General features: G+C 39.5%; 1 protein-coding gene across 4 annotated transcripts in view; it reads left to right on the top strand.

The window, feature by feature from the left end:
- The window catches only part of SORCS1 (sortilin related VPS10 domain containing receptor 1), a 467,434-nt gene that overhangs the window by 385,678 nt on the left and 62,363 nt on the right, over window positions 1–19,393 (top strand). For all 4 annotated transcript variants that reach the window (XM_069461103.1, XM_069461105.1, XM_069461104.1 and 1 more), the window contains exons 14-18: window positions 737–844; window positions 2,358–2,475; window positions 3,977–4,107; window positions 7,490–7,603; window positions 18,013–18,184. In XM_069461103.1, coding sequence (XP_069317204.1) covers window positions 737–844; window positions 2,358–2,475; window positions 3,977–4,107; window positions 7,490–7,603; window positions 18,013–18,184 — 643 coding nt within the window. The remainder of the gene's footprint in view (window positions 1–736; window positions 845–2,357; window positions 2,476–3,976; window positions 4,108–7,489; window positions 7,604–18,012; window positions 18,185–19,393) is intronic.

The following is a 19,393-nucleotide window of genomic DNA, read 5'->3' as shown; positions in this document are numbered from 1 at the left end:
AAGGCAGTTCTCTGAGGCCTCTTTTATAAGGGCACTAATGTCTTTCATGAGGGCTCCACCCTTATCATCTAAACATCTCCCAAAGGCTCTGCCTCCTAATATCATCACTTTGATGATTAGATTTTTCAACATTTGGAATTTGGGGAGGAGGCAAACATTTCCACCATTGCGGTGACCCTCAGAACTGCAGACTTCTCTTGCTCTGAAGAGCCTGTCCCTCTTCACCGATCCATTCCATGAGGCCAACCAGGATTTGTTACAGAATAAGAAGGGCAGGCTTGGGATTTGGCCACTTAGAGATGGGTTGGTTGAAATCTCACTGAGTAAGTCTTGCAAGGTTATAGCTTTTCAGGATCACCTGTAAGGCTCATTACTAGATAGCAGTGAGGTTTTGGAGAGGGTCACACTGAGGTCTAAGAGCTAATAAAATATCAAAATTTCTAAAAATTCTATCAAAGACTTATTGTAATTCCTTTGTTATGCCCCTCTCATCCCCTTATTGATGTTTTAAAACATGTGGGTCCCAATGTCTTAGTGAACTGTGTTTCTATCTTCTGATGTGATTAAGAACACTTTTTTTTTTTTTATTTCAGAATATTATGGGGGTATGAAAGGCTCACTTGGACAGTGCCCTGGCTACTTTTAAAATGTATTCTCGCCTGTGGATAGTATCTTTCCTTTGAAAGGATTATTTTTGTCTTTTGAGGTCCAGTGACTCATTTTTTTCTGTCATTAGGTTGAGTTTTGATGAAGGCAGATCTTGGAGCAAATACAGTTTCACGTCTATTCCACTTTTTGTGGACGGGGTTCTGGGGGAGCCTGGAGAAGAGACTCTGATCATGACGTAAGTGGAAAACCATCATGTGTTCCAGTCTTAATATAAGGGAACAAATCCAGAGAGATGGTTTACAGCTAAGCCTGGGTGATTTGCCGCTATTAGGTTTGAGGTTTTTAGCAAAGTCAGTGTGTCTCATGGAAAGAGCACCCGGCAAAGAGAAAGGAAAATTGCAGGCAACCATGTTCTTGGTCCTTTGACGGTTTTTAAGAGACCCAGACTGAAGAAGGGTGGCAGAAAAAGGGCAAAGCTTTTCTCTTTCTGTATCAAATGGACTTATGGAAATTAGAAGTGATTATTTCAATAGAAAATAAAGTTATACATTTAAGACTTTAATATTAAACAAACTGGATAGGCAGAAAATCTTAGGCATATAAGAATGATCTCACTTTAAGTCAGAACACAGAGCTTTATCAAAATGCCTCAAAGGATTGTATTTTTCTCTGGCTCTTTACCTAACCCAATTGTGAGACACATTAGGAAAACCATGAGAACAATCTGTTCTCGTGAAATTGCATTTACACTCATTTTAGTCTGGAAAGTGATGATCATTAATTTGTGAAAGACTTGATTAATGACTCAGCTGCCTGAGGCTTTCAAAACATGGACTTTGAATTTCAAATATGAAACTCTGATACTTCCTTCCTTTAAAAAATTGGACATGGAAAACAGAAAAGGAAGGTTTTAAAGTAGTTGATTCTATCATCAATGAAAATTTCAAAATCAAAGTGAATACTTGGTACATTTTCTAATTCTACCCCCTACCACCACCATTTTTTTCCGTTGGTAAAAAACAACAAAAATTTAATATGCCTGATAGGTATACTTTTGCCCATGGCAAACATAGCTAAATTAGCAATTTATTCCATAATTTGTCTTTATTCAATTTTTATATTTGCAAAACACAGATTTTAAAAATCTGACCCAAAAGGCCACTTTGTGGCTTTTATTCACTCCTACGAGTGTTGAATCAACCACCTCATTAAATCCCTGAGTCTCTCTGAGTAAGGAGAATAGAATGTACGATGTAGGAAACCCTTGTAACTACTTAGCTCTGCTTCCCACCTTCCCTCAGAACTGGTGGGAGGGTAAAATAGCATGGAAACCATGGGAACCATGTACATTAGCAAGAGAGCCCAGAAGTCTAATATTATAACCATGTAGAATACAGCATTTGTGATTGTTTTCTCAAGCATATTTTTTCAACTCTTCTTGTGGTACAATGTATACAAGTGGGCTCTTGAGTCAAGCATTCTGGATTCTGGTTCTACTGGTCCTTAGTGACTTGATTTTGGTTTTTGCATGTTGACAAAACTCTTTGAGCCTCAAGTTATCCCTCTGTGAAGTGGAAGCAGTGATGGTACCCTCCTTGTAAATATGTTTTGAGGATTAAATGGTATGATCCATGTAATGTGCTTAGCATGTGCCCAGCTCAAGGTAAACACTCCACAAATGCTAACTGTTGTTATGAATGTTGACATTGTTATCATTGTGATTATTTTTATCATCATGAACTCGGTAGAGTGTTTGGACACTTCAGCCACCGCTCTGAATGGCAGCTGGTCAAAGTGGACTACAAGTCCATTTTTGACAGACGGTGTGCCGAGGAGGACTACAGACCCTGGCAGCTGCACAGCCAGGTAGGAGGAAGAGGACTGAGACTGATCCCTGGGCAGGAGGCATGGGAGACGGTGGGGGAAAGCTCGTTGCTCAGGTATAGAAACTGGGGTTCTCTAGGCCAAAATGTCTGTCTAGTGCTTTCTTATATGTTTTGTGTTTCACAGCAGTGAACAAACTCAACATTTATAGCTTGTTGTGAAGCCATTTCTGTTTTTATTGTGCTACAATATAATGAGATAAAATTCAAATGTGCTTAGCTTTGACTTACAACTCAAAATGAAATACCAACTCAGCACTGAGATCCAAACGTAATTTATCGGAGCATGTCATATGGTTGTGTGGTGGGGGCGGGGGTGAGGAAAAGATCTTCAATTTTATCTAGCAATGCAAACAGAGACATAAAATAACAAAATTATGCTGGGTGAGCAGTGCCAGGAAAATCCTTCCTCCCCATTGCCTTGATTCTGTAGGATTATATAGTGCATCTTGCCTCCTTCCAAGGTACACAGAGTATGAGAATGCAAAATTATCAACAGGAAACTTGTCCTGCCTTCTCAGTTCTTCAGCTCATTTCAAGATGCTTGGCTGGAAGCATCTTTTCTTTGATTTTTCAAGATAGATGTCATTCTATGGGCTTCTCAAAGGATATGATGGAAGTTGCCATTCTAATATTCAGGCAAAATGAAAAATCACATACTCCAAATCTAGACTAAGTAATATATTTGCGTGTAGATGTGTAATGAAGCCAGTTAAAGTGAGTTTGCTCAAGAAAGACAGTATGAAGTAGGTTAAACAAAATTCTGTGCTGGTCTTTCTGGAACACAAAAGAAGCTGTGTTTGATAGTGGGCGCTGCATTACCTAGAAACACCCACTGTGTTCATAGGCTCAACAATAAAATTATTGCTCACTTCCATTGCTGATATTTTCCCCTTTGGGATGCTTAGGCATTGTGATATTTAAAGCTTTTATTTATTTTGTGGAAAAACACTGAGTTTAGTTCTCTTACTCGGCTGGTAGATGAACATAAAATCAGTACTATAAAGTTGTGTGGGCAGAGGCATAATAAATTGGGGCAAAATGAATCTTCATGTTTCTTAGCAATACTCTTCTTTCATATGCTCATAAATGACCAACTGTATAAATCTTTTATTATAAGAGAATTGAACTTAATTATTACAGATTTGTCAGCAATATACTAGTTATGGGCTGAGTCTTACTCATCTGTGTACCCTTCATAGCACTGCACCTAACATCTTGCCATATAAAGGCTTGCTAAATACATAAGAACTTAAGCATGTTATTTGACACATTCCTCAATGATTCTTAGGATTGCCTCTATAGTCATATTCTATAACAAAGTAGGGCTCTAGCATCAAAAAGAAAATGCTGTTAGCACAAAGGGGGCCACCAAAGTCCATATTACACTAAAGTTTGTGAACATCTCCCTAAACTGCCCTAATGTGAAACAGGGAAAGTCCAAGCTATGTGCCCACGTGTGTGTCATCCTCGTCTCCTCACAGGGGGAAGCGTGCATCATGGGAGCAAAAAGGATATATAAGAAGCGAAAATCAGAGCGGAAGTGTATGCAAGGAAAATACGCAGGAGCAATGGAATCTGAACCCTGTGTCTGCACAGAGGCTGATTTTGACTGGTGAGCATCACAGTTATGCTGTAGAATCATTCAGCATATCACATCCACGTGGCCCTTAATGAAAGCTTAGATTTGAAATAATAGTAACATACGTTGGGCTAAGCAGCAAGCCTCATATTTTTAAAAAATTATCTCTTGAGGCCATGGTCATTTACTAGCTATGTGCCTGTGTATATGGGACAATCAAGTGTTCATTAGACTTAAAAAGGATTCAGAAAATGACTGGTAATTGTCTTCACATAATTGATGGATTCTTGGGACAAAAAGACCAGGTCCACCGCGTGCTGCTTCAAACAGCAACACTGAAAACAATAAGCGGACTTTTCAGGTTGCAAATATGTTTGTGCTCTAGATGAAAACTCTCTAGTAGAATCTAGAGTTCCTGATAATGGAACAACGGCCTTTGAAGGCAGTAGATTTTCTGCCCCTGAAAGTTTGCAGTCAGTGGTTAGCTGACCACAGCTTATTCAATCTGTGGAAGACGTTCCTCGACTCTGTGCTAGGATGGATGCAATGACATTGCAAATCTGTAACTCTGAGAACCCAGTGATAAAGAAACTTGTTGCTTTACCAGCATTAAACTAAACTCAGAGTGCCGTAGGAGCGTTCTTCCTGGAACATTTGCTAAGCCGAAAGCTAGCTGTGGGGACAGTGATGCCCTTGACTTGTTCCCTGTGTTCAGTGTTCAGGTGAGGTTGTCAAATGATTGTGGATGAGTCGGTGGCAACTCCCTTGGTAATTTCCACCTCACTTCCTATTGCCTTTTCCCCTCTTCCTTTTTTCCTTTCCTTTTGATTTATGTATATGTTTTTAGTTTAGAGGAAGCAATTGCTAAATATGTATGTACATGTTTTTTTTTTTTTTTTTTTTGAGACAGAGTCTCGCTCTGTTGCCCAGGCTAGAGTGAGTGCCGTGGCGTCAGCCTAGCTCACAGCAACCTCAAACTCCTGGGCTTAAGCGATCCTACTGCCTCAGCCTCCCGAGTAGCTGGGACTACAGGCATGCACCACCATGCCCGGCTAATTTTTTCTATATATATTTTTAGCTGTCCATATAATTTCTTTCTATTTTTTTTTTTAGTAGAGGTGGGGTCTCGCTCTTGCTCAGGCTGGTCTCGAACTCCTGAGCTCAAACGATCCGCCCACCTCGGCCTCCCAGAGAGCTAGGATTACAGGCGTGAGCCACCGCGCCCGGCCTGTATGTACATGTTAAAGAATTAAAACTTCACTTACTTAAGAATGAAAGTCATTCTTTAATAATTTATTTCTAGCTATGGAGTAATCATAGGTGACGTACCTGATCATCAGGATATCAGTGATTGGGCTGAGATACTGTGCACATACACATCACATGTCTTAGCAAAAGGGAGCCTTTTATCATGGTAGATCCCTGGAGATGTTCTCTGCATAAACAGAAGTGGGAAGACCTGGCAAAATTGGCTCCCAGCAGTCAGAGCGATAACCCACGGCTGTTTCCCCTTTGTCCCTGGGCAAGCCAAGCTAAGAGCCCGAGCTGTATCCCTCTGGGTTCAGCCAGAGGCCAACAGCGCCTCAGTTACATTGGAGCTCCCTGAGAGTTCTTTGGGAGGGGCCTCCCAAAGTGTGACTTCTGTTTCAGTCAGTGCAACATTACTCTATTACAATGACAAAAGTATTTTATCTCTGTTCTACCCTTCGGGACTGACACCCTGAAATACGTTCACCAAGGTCATTAGTCTCATCCCTCTTTCTGAAGCCTGACTGCTGCTGCCTCTCTTTCAGGGAGGATTTGCAAAGGAAGTTAGCATTTTACATTGGTGGTTTAGCTTTGGCCTTATGAAACAGGCATTCTCTCTCAGAGAGCAAATTTATTCTTTGATAGAAAACCAAAGCGAAAAAGTAAGGTGAGATGTCCCAATTTCCCGATTTCTCCTGGAAACATTTGCTTCTTTTTGAATCTTTCTACAAAAGTGAAGATCCAAAAAAAAGCCAGCGTTTTGTTATCCTTGCGATCATGGTGGTTATTTTTCAATTGTAAACTAATCCAGAGTGAAGGAAACAAAGAATAAGGAAAACAATTAGGCTTCTCCCTCCCCCATCCTTCTCGCCCTCAGTCTTGGCCCAAGCCTGCATTCATTTGTGATTGGAATCTGCTACTCCTCCCACCTACTGAAATGCATCCTGAGAAGTGGGAAATGAATCGTGAACGAGGCCATTGTGAGATTTTCTGGTCAAATGGGATATTTTGTAGCTTCCTGATTTCTGAAACTACTGTGGAAGGCTCATCGTGACCTCGTTAGGTTTCTACCAGTAGCTACAGTTTCGGTGATTCCACCTGGCTGTAGTGTAATGAAAGGTAATTGTCACCGAATGTTCCAGGTTGGCTTGGCTCTCCTCTGGACAGTCCCCCAGATGACCTTGCCTGTCATTCTCCAACATTTGTAAAGGAATTCCCTAAAGTGAACACTGGGTGTCCTGTAGGCAGCAACTGTGAAGTCTTCCTACCCGTGCTGTGTTGAACCATCACCAAATCCAGCTAGTCTGTGCAGAATTCCAAGTACCAGCTGCCTGGTGGGAGGCCCCTGAGCTGAGCCTGTTTCTCCCTTCCAGAGCTCATGTGCCAGCATCTCACCTCCATTACACAGATGGGCCAATTCATACTAATGCTTCATTGCTGCCTGCGATTTGTCTGTGCATGTGGAGGTGCAATTTGTCGTCATTCTCTGTGCCCAGGTTCATCTGCCAGAAGCCAACTCAGAGATCCCTGGAGGCACGAATGAAAGGAGGCTGAGAAATTTCCAAAGTAGACAGAAGATTTAAAACAGTTAGTCCCCACTGGCAGCGCTAACTGCCTAGGACAAAACTTTTCCTTAGGGGAATGCTCGAGACACTCCTGAAGGACATTTCCTTTTTGGCTGTGACTTTGAAGCATATGGCTTGTGCACAGAGGGACCTGGCTCAGCTCTACTTGGTAGATCCAGATGTCTTGGAAGAGCATCCCAAAGACATCACCAGTAATGAGTACTGTGCCACTCGTGGCTGTGCTAAACTCTGCTTTGGAGCTGTCACTGGGAGCCGAGCTCCCACCATTGCCTGTTGTTTTCTCATCACAGCTTTCCCTGGGCCCAACCCCGTCAGCACTGTGTAGCCTTCTAATGAGAACATAATCTACTGTCTCAGGTTAAAGGAGTTTAAATGGCATTATTGATTCCGTAGGATATTCTCATGAACATTTGATAGATACTCTATGAAAACAAAGTTCTGTTGTTGAGAAGGCATTGATCCAGGGAATGTTTGTGTTTTGGCTAATTGATAGAGTAGAAGTTGGCTGTGGACTAACATGGAATTGTTTTCTGTAATTTTGCCGCCTACTGAAAGGTTTTTCTCCGCTCTTTCCCCAACAGTGACTATGGTTATGAGCGGCACAGCAATGGCCAGTGTCTGCCGGCATTTTGGTTCAATCCATCCTCTCTGTCAAAGGATTGCAGCTTGGGGCAGAGTTACCTCAATAGTACTGGGTGAGTGTCTGAGGTAGGGACCTGAGAGGCCAGCCTTTGCTGCTCTTGAGCATGTGTTATACTGACAGAATTGCTTCTGATCAAAGGCCAGGCTTATTTCCTTACAGCACTATATAATTGCTTTTTTTGATTTTAATAATGCAGCACAACTTTGCGCTAATTATGCAAGTTTCATTTGAGGATAAGATACCAGTTGGAAATAAAGAAATGAGATATGTTCCTTAGTTGAAGATGATGATAATGATATTAATATACACAGTTCTTTATTTTTTGGATATTTTTATTTCTAAACTGTTTAATCATGTGAGGTCAGCTTTTACCCTCACTGCATCCCTGGTGAGGAAGGCCAAATAGATATTTCACATGTGCACGTCCTGTTTTATACGTGTGGAGCCTGGACTCAGAAAAGGAGCTCGTTGACTTTTCAGGAGGATACTCATATAATAAGAATGTGTTTCACTTTCTCTCTTGACACATTTAAAGCATGCATTCTGATCTTTATAAACCTGGAATAGGATTCTAAAATTTGGTGTTTAGCATTCTGTGTCATGGGGCTTATTCAATATTATTTAAGAAATAAAAGGAAAAAAATTGCATGACTTTGCCACAAATGTAATTGATATTTATAAACTTAAAAGTAGCATATAGAGCTTATGTAAGTTCTGATTCAAACAAATAATCTGTAAAAAGACATTTTTGAGCTATTGGGGGAAATTGAGCATACAGTGGTTCAGGTGATACATTAGTCTGGGCTCTGCAGTGAAGCAGAACCAATAGGATGTATTAATATATTTCTATAGAAAGAGATACATTATAAGGAATTGGCTCATTCCATTATGGAGGCAGGTAAGTCCCATGATCTGCAGAGTGAGGGAGGGAGCTGTTGATTCAGTGGTATTTCATAAGCGCAGATTTAATATTTAATGTTGTAGCCATTGTAATGCTGCCATTAAACATTTAGCTTTTCACCTAAAAATATTTAATTACAAATGAAATATATACATATATTTTATATGTTTAATAATCCAATTTAGATCAGTTCTGGCCCCCTTTTCCACACAGCTCTGATCTGTTTTGGTAAGCATGATGCCAAACACTTTGCTTTGCATTTGACAGTGAATAATTGTGTGAAGAGAAAATATATAAAATTAATTTGAAAGGGCATATATATATATATATATATATATGATTTCCTACTAAGTATATTGTTCTTCTATTTGCCTTTTTCATTCAAAAATGCATCTAAAACATCTTTTAAAGTCAGAATATATAGGGCTACTTTTCATCTCATTTCTTTAATTCTATAGCATTCCATATTATAGAATATTTAGTTATTCTCTTTCATGGACATTTGGGTTATTTTGTTTTTTTCTTTTTCTGCCACTGTAAACAGTGCTGCAGTTAACATTCTCATAGTGTAATGCTTGTTATAAGAAAGCATACAAAGATAATTAGTCTCTTTTGGCAATTGGAGGTGTTTCTGCTAGCTCATAAAGGAAATTTCATGCAGCCAACTGGTTACATCTTAGACTTGATTATCAGGCATCGCCAAATATCTCCCCCATAAGGGTTAAAACTCTAGCTTCCTGCTCACCTGCTGCCTGTGAGTCCCACAAAGTAGAGATTCATTTGTATTAACTGCCTTCCTCCTTTACAATCCAAATGCCAGTAGATTCTGCAAAGGAAAGCTGAGAGAGGGGAAAGTAGAACTTGGCCAAATTAATAAAGCGAAGGAGGTCATTTCATGCAAAAAGAACAAGAAGTGACCCTGGAAAGGGGCCACACTGGTAGTTTTGTTAAGGACAAGCCCTAATGCCAATGCCTGGGAGCCAATAGAGTTAAATAGCCACTGTGTACCCTAGGTGCCCAATGCCAATTTTAAGCCTGTCATGGACATGTTATGCTCAGTCAGCACAGAATCTGTGTTAGCCTCAGGGCTGGGATGAAGTGCAGAGGAATCACAAGTGCAGGGCTGGCCTGAGAGTGAGAGCCTCCATAAATGATGCTCCCTGGGCACTTCACTAACCCTACAGCACAGCACATTGTGCAGACACGCGGTCACAACGTGAATTGAGTAGGGTCTACTAAAAACCCATCCCTTGTCAGTCAAGGTTAACGAGCCAATCTCCAAACATCATTTTTTTTTTACTTTCTTAAATGCCTAACTTTATAAATGGTTATGGTTGCTTTCACAGTCAGCTTATCACCCTGTGTATGTAGCAGTGTTCTCAGGTTCACCCACTTCTCCATGATGGAGAAATCCTAGCATTGGTTATGATCGTGCCCTATAGAAATGCTGTTTTGAGGAAATGCCAACATTATTATCAGATTCATTGTGTAGAAGTGAATGGTTGTACAATTTTTGTTTTAGTTCTTGGCTAGGACTTAGAAAAGTTGAATGGAGTAAGAAGTGAAATGGGTGCAGAATGTCCCTCCAGGTAGCTGTAACCACCGGTCTTGCTGCTTGGTCCAGTGGTGTTTGGGTTTTTAATGTCCACACCATTGGACCACATGTGGGCGAAGTCCTGCTGTGGTTTTCACTGTTGGCTCCCTTTATCTTTTCACCTTTGGCCCTCACAATTTCTACAAGCCATTTCATGTCCAGATGGAAAACAAAAGGCTGGTACTTGGGGCTCAGCCTGTTACGGGATTGAGAGTAAAATATAATGGAGGATGTTTTGTTTGGTGAAAAAAAGAGTAATTTTCGAGTGACACAAATAGGGTTTCCAATCCAACTTCTGCCATTTACTGTTATCTTGAACAAGTGACTTTGTTTCTTGGAGCCTTAGTTCCTTAACCTATACAATTTTTGGTGTTTGCCTTCAGGGTTTGATTAAATGTGATACATTTAAAGCATGTAGCACAATGCCTAGCACACGGTCATGGCTTTACAAAATGCATATCCCATCACCAATAGTTACCATCTAAGGGCTTCTCTAGAGTGAAGAGGAAAGAAGGGGAAAAACTTCCTTTTATTATGAATCTATAGTCCAAATCTATAGACCAAATAGACATGTATTTGGTCACTGTAATACTGAGATCTGGAACATATGTAATCTAAGACCCTGTTTTCTCATCTGTAAAACAAAAAGAATAACCTATGTAGGCTCATAAAGTCACGTAATTAGAAAGTGATGGAGCCACTGTACACCAAAACACATGTCTGTCCCTCTGTGCCACTCAGACCAGATAACTTGTTTGCCTCATTACTGAGCAGTTTCCTTTTGCTCGAATAAAATGAAATCAGTATTCATTTGTGTATTTTATTGCACATTTTATTACATGTTGTAGTGCTGAAATAACCCCAAATTCATTCCTCTTTGTGTCCTCATCAGTGTCTATAAATATCTCAGTTTGCACATACACAAGCACAAGCTCATTTAGTTGTACTTATATATGGTTAAATCTTGTTATTCTGTTTTGGAACCAGGGAACATATGGCAAATTTAAGTTGCTAAATTAACTAGGACATCACTTGTTTCGTGCCAATGGTAAAGGATTCTGTAAATATAAAATAAAGTGGGCACTGGATTGGTTTATTCTAAGAAAACAAGATAATCTTCTCAGGGGACATATTTCTTCTTGCTATTAAGCTAGAGATATTTCTAGACATGTTAAAAAAAAAGCTGTATAGAAATTTCTGTCTGTTGTGTTTCTTTTTACAGGAACCATTAATCCCTCATAAAAGAATATACAAAGACAACTCTTACAGTTCTTCAGGGTTAGTTTCTCAAGATACAATGGGGATATTTACTCAAGAGGCACAATTTTTTTTAAATAGCATAAGTTCAGTATCTATATAGAAATATTTAATGGGTTCAGTAAAAAAGTACACATATAAATTCTAGCAAAATAGTTATCTCCATACTATCAAAATACATTTGAAATGCTTTTTATAAACAAGTTTTGGTGTCTTATTGCACAGTAGGATGACTAGAGTTAATAATATTGTATATTTCAAAATAGCTGGAAGACAGGATTTTGAATGTTCTCACCACAAAGAAGTGATAAATGTTTGAGGTGCTGGATATAATGGATTTGATCATTATACAATGTATGCATGTATTGAAACATCACACTGTACTCCATAAATATGTACAATTAATAGGTGTCAATTAAAAGTAAAATAAAACTAAAAAAATTCCTCTCTACCTCAGCCATAAAAACACTTAGACCCTGGCTAACCTGCCATCCTCCTGGATTTTCTATTTTCAGGGTCTTTGGGGGCTTTGATCTCTTCCCAGGCAACTCAGTTTCTAGTGCCTTGATGATATTTTGATGTTCAGTCTGATCTCCACTCAGCAAGATTTGTCAGTATGCATCAAGGAGAATAATTGGCCCTAAAAGTGGTGCATGTGTTTAAAGTCCACAGAAAGGAAATCACTTGCATTATTTACAGACTCATAGCGGCAGGGGCCCGTGCAGCTGTTTGCTAGCCAAGAACCATGCAGTCTCACAGCAGACACTCAATAATTGTTTCTCGCTATGAAGTTGACTCTTCAGAGTTACCTGTTTTAGATGAAGTCTTCCATGTTTTCATGGGATGGTGCTGGGACTGGAAAATGAAGAAGGTGGTGAATATCACTGTATGTGGAGACCCACTTTCTCACATAATTATTCTTGCCCACAGCAATACTGTCGACATTAATGATTCTTATCCAGGTGCTGTGGCATAGTGGCAAGAGAATCTCAAGCATAGTCCAGAGGCCCAGAGCTGCCAGTCATTCCCTGTGCGACCCTGGACAACTCTCTAAACTGGGTCACCTCTTCCTTATGTGCAAAACAAAGGGATTATAATGGATGGTCTCTTCCTTCAAGCTCTACCATTTCCATGACCAATTGAAATGATTCACTGTTAGGATTCCTTGGACTACAGGTGTTCAAAAGAAAGGAAAAACAATTTTCATACAACTTAGTGGTACAACTAGTTGATTCAGATAGTGGATTCTACGAATCATTCTCATGATTCTTAATATTAAGTCATTTAGCTAAATGTGGCCATGTGTCCCATTTCATCAAGCTAGTATTCAAAATGAAGTCACATTCCATTTACTGTTCAAATTAAATGACTTGTGCTTCCATCCTGCTTAGTACAAGAAAAGCTTTCTTCCCTCCACCTGGTCTTCTAACGTATGCCTGTCCCCTAATCCCTAGGTCTGCTTACTCAGTTAAAGGAAATAGTCCAGAGAGCTGTTGCCTTGAGGAGACTAACTTGGAAATCCTGCTCAGTCAGCTGTGGAACCCCATTCTTTCTGAATGCTGATGCTATGGCTGCTGCCTAAGATTATTGTTGATATGTGGGCACATTGCCACCCCGAGTATACCTCGTCACACAGGATCCCCTTTGAAGCATAAATGGCCATCTTTGGGCTGTCTGTGTCTATTGATGAAGAGTCACATGGCTAATGTACAGCCACCAGTGAGGCCTGTCAGTCTAGAAGCCCAGTACAGTCCCTATTCACTGCAGATCAGGAGATGTGGGCCACCACCACCACTGCTTTCCCAGAAGCAGTTTGTCTGGGTGCAGGGGTAGAACAATCCATCTCTTCCTTAAGTCATGCCACTGCAGCCCTGGATACTCATGTCAGAAATCTATAATTATATAGTTCTTTTAATTTGCACACATAAACATACACACATAGCCGTTTTCCCCATTGCACACCTGCATTGCTAAGGTGGTAGCTCTTGGAAGATTTTAAGTCTAAGCCATACACAGCTATCCCCCTTCTCTGTCCCCAAGGCTTGCTTCATTTCCTGCTTCATTAAGTCCAATGTCATTGTAACAAGGCAGGGTTTTCCCTTGAAAGCAAAGGCACATAGTACAAGCCAAGAAATGAAACCATTTAATTTTTTCTCATTGTGAGTGCAAATGAGGGACACCATTGCTCAGTGACAATAAGATCTTCCTAGGGTACCAGAAGAGCTAGTGTTCCAGTTCTGCCTTGATCATTACATGTGATAACTACTGTGAAGAACAGGGAAGGGACAGCTTCACAGACAAACAGGTTTTCTAAGCTGATTATTAAAAGGATGAGTAGAAGTTTGACAGGAGGAAAGAGCATCCCAGGTAGAATGAACAGCACAGGCAAAACAAGACATAAAGTGTTCAGAATGGCCTTAGCTCAGGAAGCATGTCAGGCGGTGGAAAGAGTTGAAGCTAGAAAAATGCATTGAGATCAGATCATGGACCTTTACTTTCAATGTGAGCTTTACTCTTTAGAATAAGCCCATAGGAAGTTTTGAATGATTTTAAGAAAGGAATTGGCATGATTGAGTTTGATCTTAAGAAGATCTTGTCAATGAGAATGTAGCTTTCATTTTTAGGGAACTTGCTCTATATAGTAGCAAGTTAATATTTAATACTTAAATACTTTTTCTAACTTTCGGTATTTTAATTTTTATTAAGTTCTTACAATGGGCCAGACTCTATGCTAAGCCTTTTTAAAAAATGCATTATCTCATTGATTCCACCCAAGAACTTTGTGAAAGGAGTCTGTAATTTTCCCTATTTTACAGCTAAAATCCAAAGATTGGAGAAAGCTTGGTTACATTGCCCAAGTTCGTATAGTAAGAGAGGGCATGAATTTAAACTCAAGCAGTTTGGTTCCACAATACTAGTTTTAACTTTCAGGGCAGTGGTCTTTAATCCTGGCTGCAAACTCGAATCACCAGGGCAACTTAAAACAAAAACAAGAAAACTGACCCCAGAATTCTCAATTAAATCAAAATTGCTGGGGGCAGGGCATGGGCATCCCCATATTCTAAAAGTGCCCCCAAGTGATTCCAAAGGGCAGAGAGGGAAGAGATCTACTGAGTCAGACGACACTGTCACCTTAACGTACCCTGAATAGTCTTAAACATCTGTATTCCACCATCACCACCTCCAAGTGACAAGGAAAATAAAACAACTCCTAAATGGAAAAATCACAGAATACAAAGATTTTCAATGCTCTTTTCCAGCTTTACTCACAAAGAAAAACTATGGCCTTTACCTTTTTTAAGACTGCCAGGCAGCACAGAAGCAAAATCAAAGAGGGTAGGGACCAAAAGGCAAACGTGACAGAGGCATATCAAGATAGGAAGGAAGCGAATAGCCGAAACTCGGGTTGTTGGAGTAATAGGACACTGTCTACTGATGACCCGTCGGTAACATGGAAGGCACATTTGCAGAATGTTTCCTTTTCAGTAATTGTACAAAGACTCCCTCGCCATTACAAAGCACTTTTCTTCTTGGCAGATTGAAGAATGCTTTACCAACTAAATGCATCCCAGTAATATTCAGAGCTCAGGTCCAACATAATCATAAGTTGCCTTGTTATTACGGAGGTAGCAGTCCCATTTAATAACATATTAAATGAATTATTCATTTATGTAACTGAGACCCATGGACAGCTGCTGGGATGAAAATAGAACCCTTCTGTAATGCAAAAAGCAGGTGTGTGCTTACTTGGGTAAATGAACTCTGTATTACAGCACAATTTTCTTCTAAATTTCAGGGACAGGTCTGGTGGGGTTAATGTGATGCCATTTCATACAGGAAATAAAATGGTTTCAGAATGGTTTTTAATGAGCATTTAAAAAAAATTACCAACAGTCTTCTCTGTGGCAGAATCCCAGGGGGATAGATTCGTGCTTTGGATTTAAGCAGAACTCCTGTTGTTGCAGGATTCAGGAAAGCCTGAGATGATGATTGGTCTGAACAGCGACAAACAAAAGGAATGTTCTCTAGCTGATGATGCTAGTGGTGATGGTGAGCCCATGCTTCTATAGCTGCTCGCCAAGAGAGAGTCACGAGTGTGCTTGGATGCTAAGTAAATAAAAATCATAACTTGACTTTAGTTTGCATGGTGCCTCACCTCTACAGCATGCACAGTTTAACTCACTGAGAAGCCATAATTATCCTGGGCGGTATTGCTGGCCATGTTCTTGCTACCATTGCTGGCACCAGAATGCTACCATTCTCCAATGTCTGCACCGTGTGTTTTATTTCCTTCTCTCTTCTACCTGCCCTTATTTTCTCTTTCAATATGCATACACTCATAAGCACCTACAAAGTATTTTTTTTTAATATCAGATAGGGTGCTGTTTAAATGCTCAGACATGAAAATGACTAATCAGAATGGGCAGTGATGTCAGTGCTAGAGCAGGGTTTTGGAGCCCCCAATGTGCTAGGTGTTAACTCATTAGTTGCTGGATTATTAAAAAAAAAAAAAAAAAAAAAAAACGGAGACTCTAAGGGTAAGGATCAACACAGCTGGGTTGGTAGGTGAGGTGCTTAGAGGGTTTGGGGCAGTGGTATTAACCAACTGCCATCCAGGTATTTTAGCTTTTAAAATGGCACAGACTAGTATGGACTTCCTGGCTACCAGTTTTGCATGTCTGGGGTACAAGGAGGCCCTCAAGGAGTTCAAAGTTCACACAGTCACACACAGGAAGAAAATCAAATAAGGCATTAAAATTCCTATCAAGTAAATCAGAAGGAATCCTTGGAGAGTTTAGAGGAGGGGCAATCTTATTCCATGTAAAGAGGCAATGCACTGCAATAGTAAAGAGGGGACGTGTTCCAGAGACAAATTGTCTGGGGTCCTGGCTGTGTGAGTTGCAGAAAATTGATTAACACCTATGAATCTTAATTTCTTCATCTGTATATCATGAATAATTACAATATCTTCCTTATTGGGGATATTTTGAGGATAAATGAGATAATTCATGTAAAGAGTTTAGCACAATGACTAGAACATAGCACTCTCTTTGAACTTCCTACTATTTTACTATCATAGTCGGGGAAATTTTCTTAGAGAAGACAGGAAGTAAGCTGCACCATAAAGGGTGAGTAAGTTTTAGGCAGCTGATGGGGCATGCAGGGGGACATAGAAGCAGAAAGAGCAGAAAATAAAAAAGTACTTTCAAGAGAATTAAAAAGAGAGAGAATAGGGCTTGGGCTTGTTGGAGAAAAATAGATCAGAAGAGTAGAATGAAATTAGCTTGTAGAGAGCTTTATGTCCCAATTCCCAGGATTACAGAGCTTGCACCTATATCCTAAGGGCCTTCCAAAACCGTGAAGTTTGTAAACAGGAAGGAGAAACAATAATAATAATAAATAAAAATAATTGGCAACATTTCATGAGCACTTCTAAGGATTAAGGTGGTTCTACATATTCTGAATACATTAATCCATTTAATTATTATACCTACCCTGGAAGGTGAGTGAAGTGTTAATGGACCTTGTACTGTCTGTAGAGTTCAAAGCACTTTTCTAAATAGTATCTCCTTTGACTTTCTCATAGAGGAAAGGGCATTGGCTAGACATAAATAGGTTGGAAAACTATGCCAGTTTGGTAAATAGTTTTACCGGAATCCAGCTGCATACATTCTTTTCTATATTATCTATGTCACTTTCATGCAACAACTGCAGAGTTGAGTAGTGACAAAGACCATACAGCCTGCAAAGCTAAAATATTTACTATCTGGCCCTTTATATAAAAAGTTTGCTGACCTCTGGTCTAGAAGAGTGGGGAGTAGGTTTTGATTGCCTTCAATTTGAGCTCTACCACTAACTCTAGGCAGGTAGACTTGGGAAATAAAATATAGAAATAAGAAAAGTGGTTGCTAGGGACCCAACAGTAAAAAAGACAATAAATAGGTAACACTGAACTTCAAAAATCTTAAGGGTTGGTCATCCTAAAATCACAGATTCTAATTTACTATGAATCTGATAAATTGTATAGGATAAATTTGTAGGATAATTCGTTTTTTGTACTAAAATTAAAACAGAGATAAGCAAAACAGTAGGAAGGATTTACTCAGTAGCAAAAACTGAAGCCTCTTTAATGTGAGGTTTCAATAGTTTAAACTTTCATGAAATATTGAGCAAAAATATCAGATTTAGCCAACTTCTTCTGCACTACAACATTACTGTAGCATTTCCTATTAGATCTAACATTGAATCATATATTCATAATAATCTATTCTTTGCCAGAATTGCAAATTCCCTTGCAATCTATATTACTCATTCTAGTCCTTAAGTATATAGCCTTTGAATTATCTCCTAGATTATCCATTTATGCCTCTTCAACTAGATTATAAACTTAGTGAGAGTAGGGACCATTTCTTCTATAGCATTTCCCATAGCTCCAAAATGAAGAAATGATTTATTAATTGATTAGATGAATAAAAGAAGTCAATTAAAATGCTAAGAATTAGATATAACGTGTGATCATGATTATTTATCTCTCTACTGGGTGCTTTATATGAATTAGCCGTACACGCTTTGCATGAATTAGTAACATGAAAGATGGTTGGATGCTTATTGATGGTCCTCAGGGCTAGGCACTATATCCAGTTTGAAGACTCGGGAGTGATTCACATTGTAATGAGCTGCTTTACGACGTGAGCTTTTCTCCATTTAGGTATAGGAAGGTGGTTTCCAATAACTGCACCGATGGCGTAAGAGAACAGTACACGGCCAAGCCACAGAAGTGTCCAGGAAAGGCCCCCCGGGGGCTCCGGATCGTCACGGCTGATGGAAAGCTGACAGCAGAACAAGGGCACAACGTTACTCTCATGGTGCAACTGGAAGAGGTGGGATTGATTCCTCTCTCGCTTCTATTAATATTTTCTAGGGCCAGTGAGTTTTCCTAATAAATCATGGTTTTGTTTATATATATATATCTTCTTCAGCTTTCTCTATTTTATATGCTATTTATTTTTTAAATTTTATCCCACTTTTAGCTCCTAGTTTTTCTCTGTTGCTATCATTTCACCTTCCCTGACACATTTCTACAATTACTTTCATTTCACTGCAAATTATTCTTCACTCCTTTTTTTTTTTTTTTAATTTGAGATGGGGGTCTCACTCTTGCTCAGGCTGGTCTCAAACTCTTGACCTCAAGCAATCCTCCTGCCTTGGCTTCCCAAAGTGCTAGGATTACAGTTGTGAGCCACCGTGCCTGGCCTTTCTTTGTTCTTTCTTAATCTCTTACTTTTGGGGGATTCTATTTGGATTTAACCTTGCCTTACTGGAACTGTCAGAAAAATATTTTTCTCAGAATACATTAATGCCATTTCTAGAATAATTTAATACACACATATAGCCAACCAACCTAAAAGATTCTAATACTTTCATCCTCTCTCAGCCCAAAGTCTTGGCTTTTCTTTTCCAAAGGCAACATCATGGTCATTCATATAGCACTGAGGATAATGTGAACATAACTGAGTATAATTTCTTTGGCAGTTGAAGGTTTACATTTTTGTAACACCTGGGGATATCATTATAATATCATCAATTATTATTTGCCAGACTGTGATTGTCTGAAATGTCTGACTATTTAGATGGTGGATAAGATGAAATGGATCTTATGTATTTTAGAGTATACACAGGAATTTTGTCATCTTGTAAATGAGGAAGATGTTCCCTAAAGTGTAAGCACTTGCATTAAATTATTTAAATCATTAAACTGGGCAGTCCTACCTTCAGCCATGTTTTCTGGGTACCTAAAATGCATGTGGTCAGCACTGTGCTAGGCGCTGTGGATACAAAGGAATTTTAAAAGTTAATAACAACACCAGAATTAAAATATGTAATATTGACTTCCAGCTTCCTTTTCTGTTAGTCCAGGGGTCTCAGTCTTTAACATGTATAAGAATCACCTGGAAAGCACGTGAAAACCACTTTTCTTGGCCTCATCTCCAAAGATTCTGATTCAGTAGATTGGGGTGGGGGCCCAAGAATATGAATTCTAACAAGTTCACGGGTTATGCATTATGCTTTGAGAAAAATAAAACCAAAAC

This window comes from Eulemur rufifrons, chromosome 28 (genome assembly GCF_041146395.1).
Source record: "Eulemur rufifrons isolate Redbay chromosome 28, OSU_ERuf_1, whole genome shotgun sequence".
NCBI lineage: Eukaryota > Metazoa > Chordata > Mammalia > Primates > Lemuridae > Eulemur > Eulemur rufifrons.
Note: the sequence above shows the minus strand (reverse complement) of the source record. Positions and strands in the feature narration are given on the sequence as shown.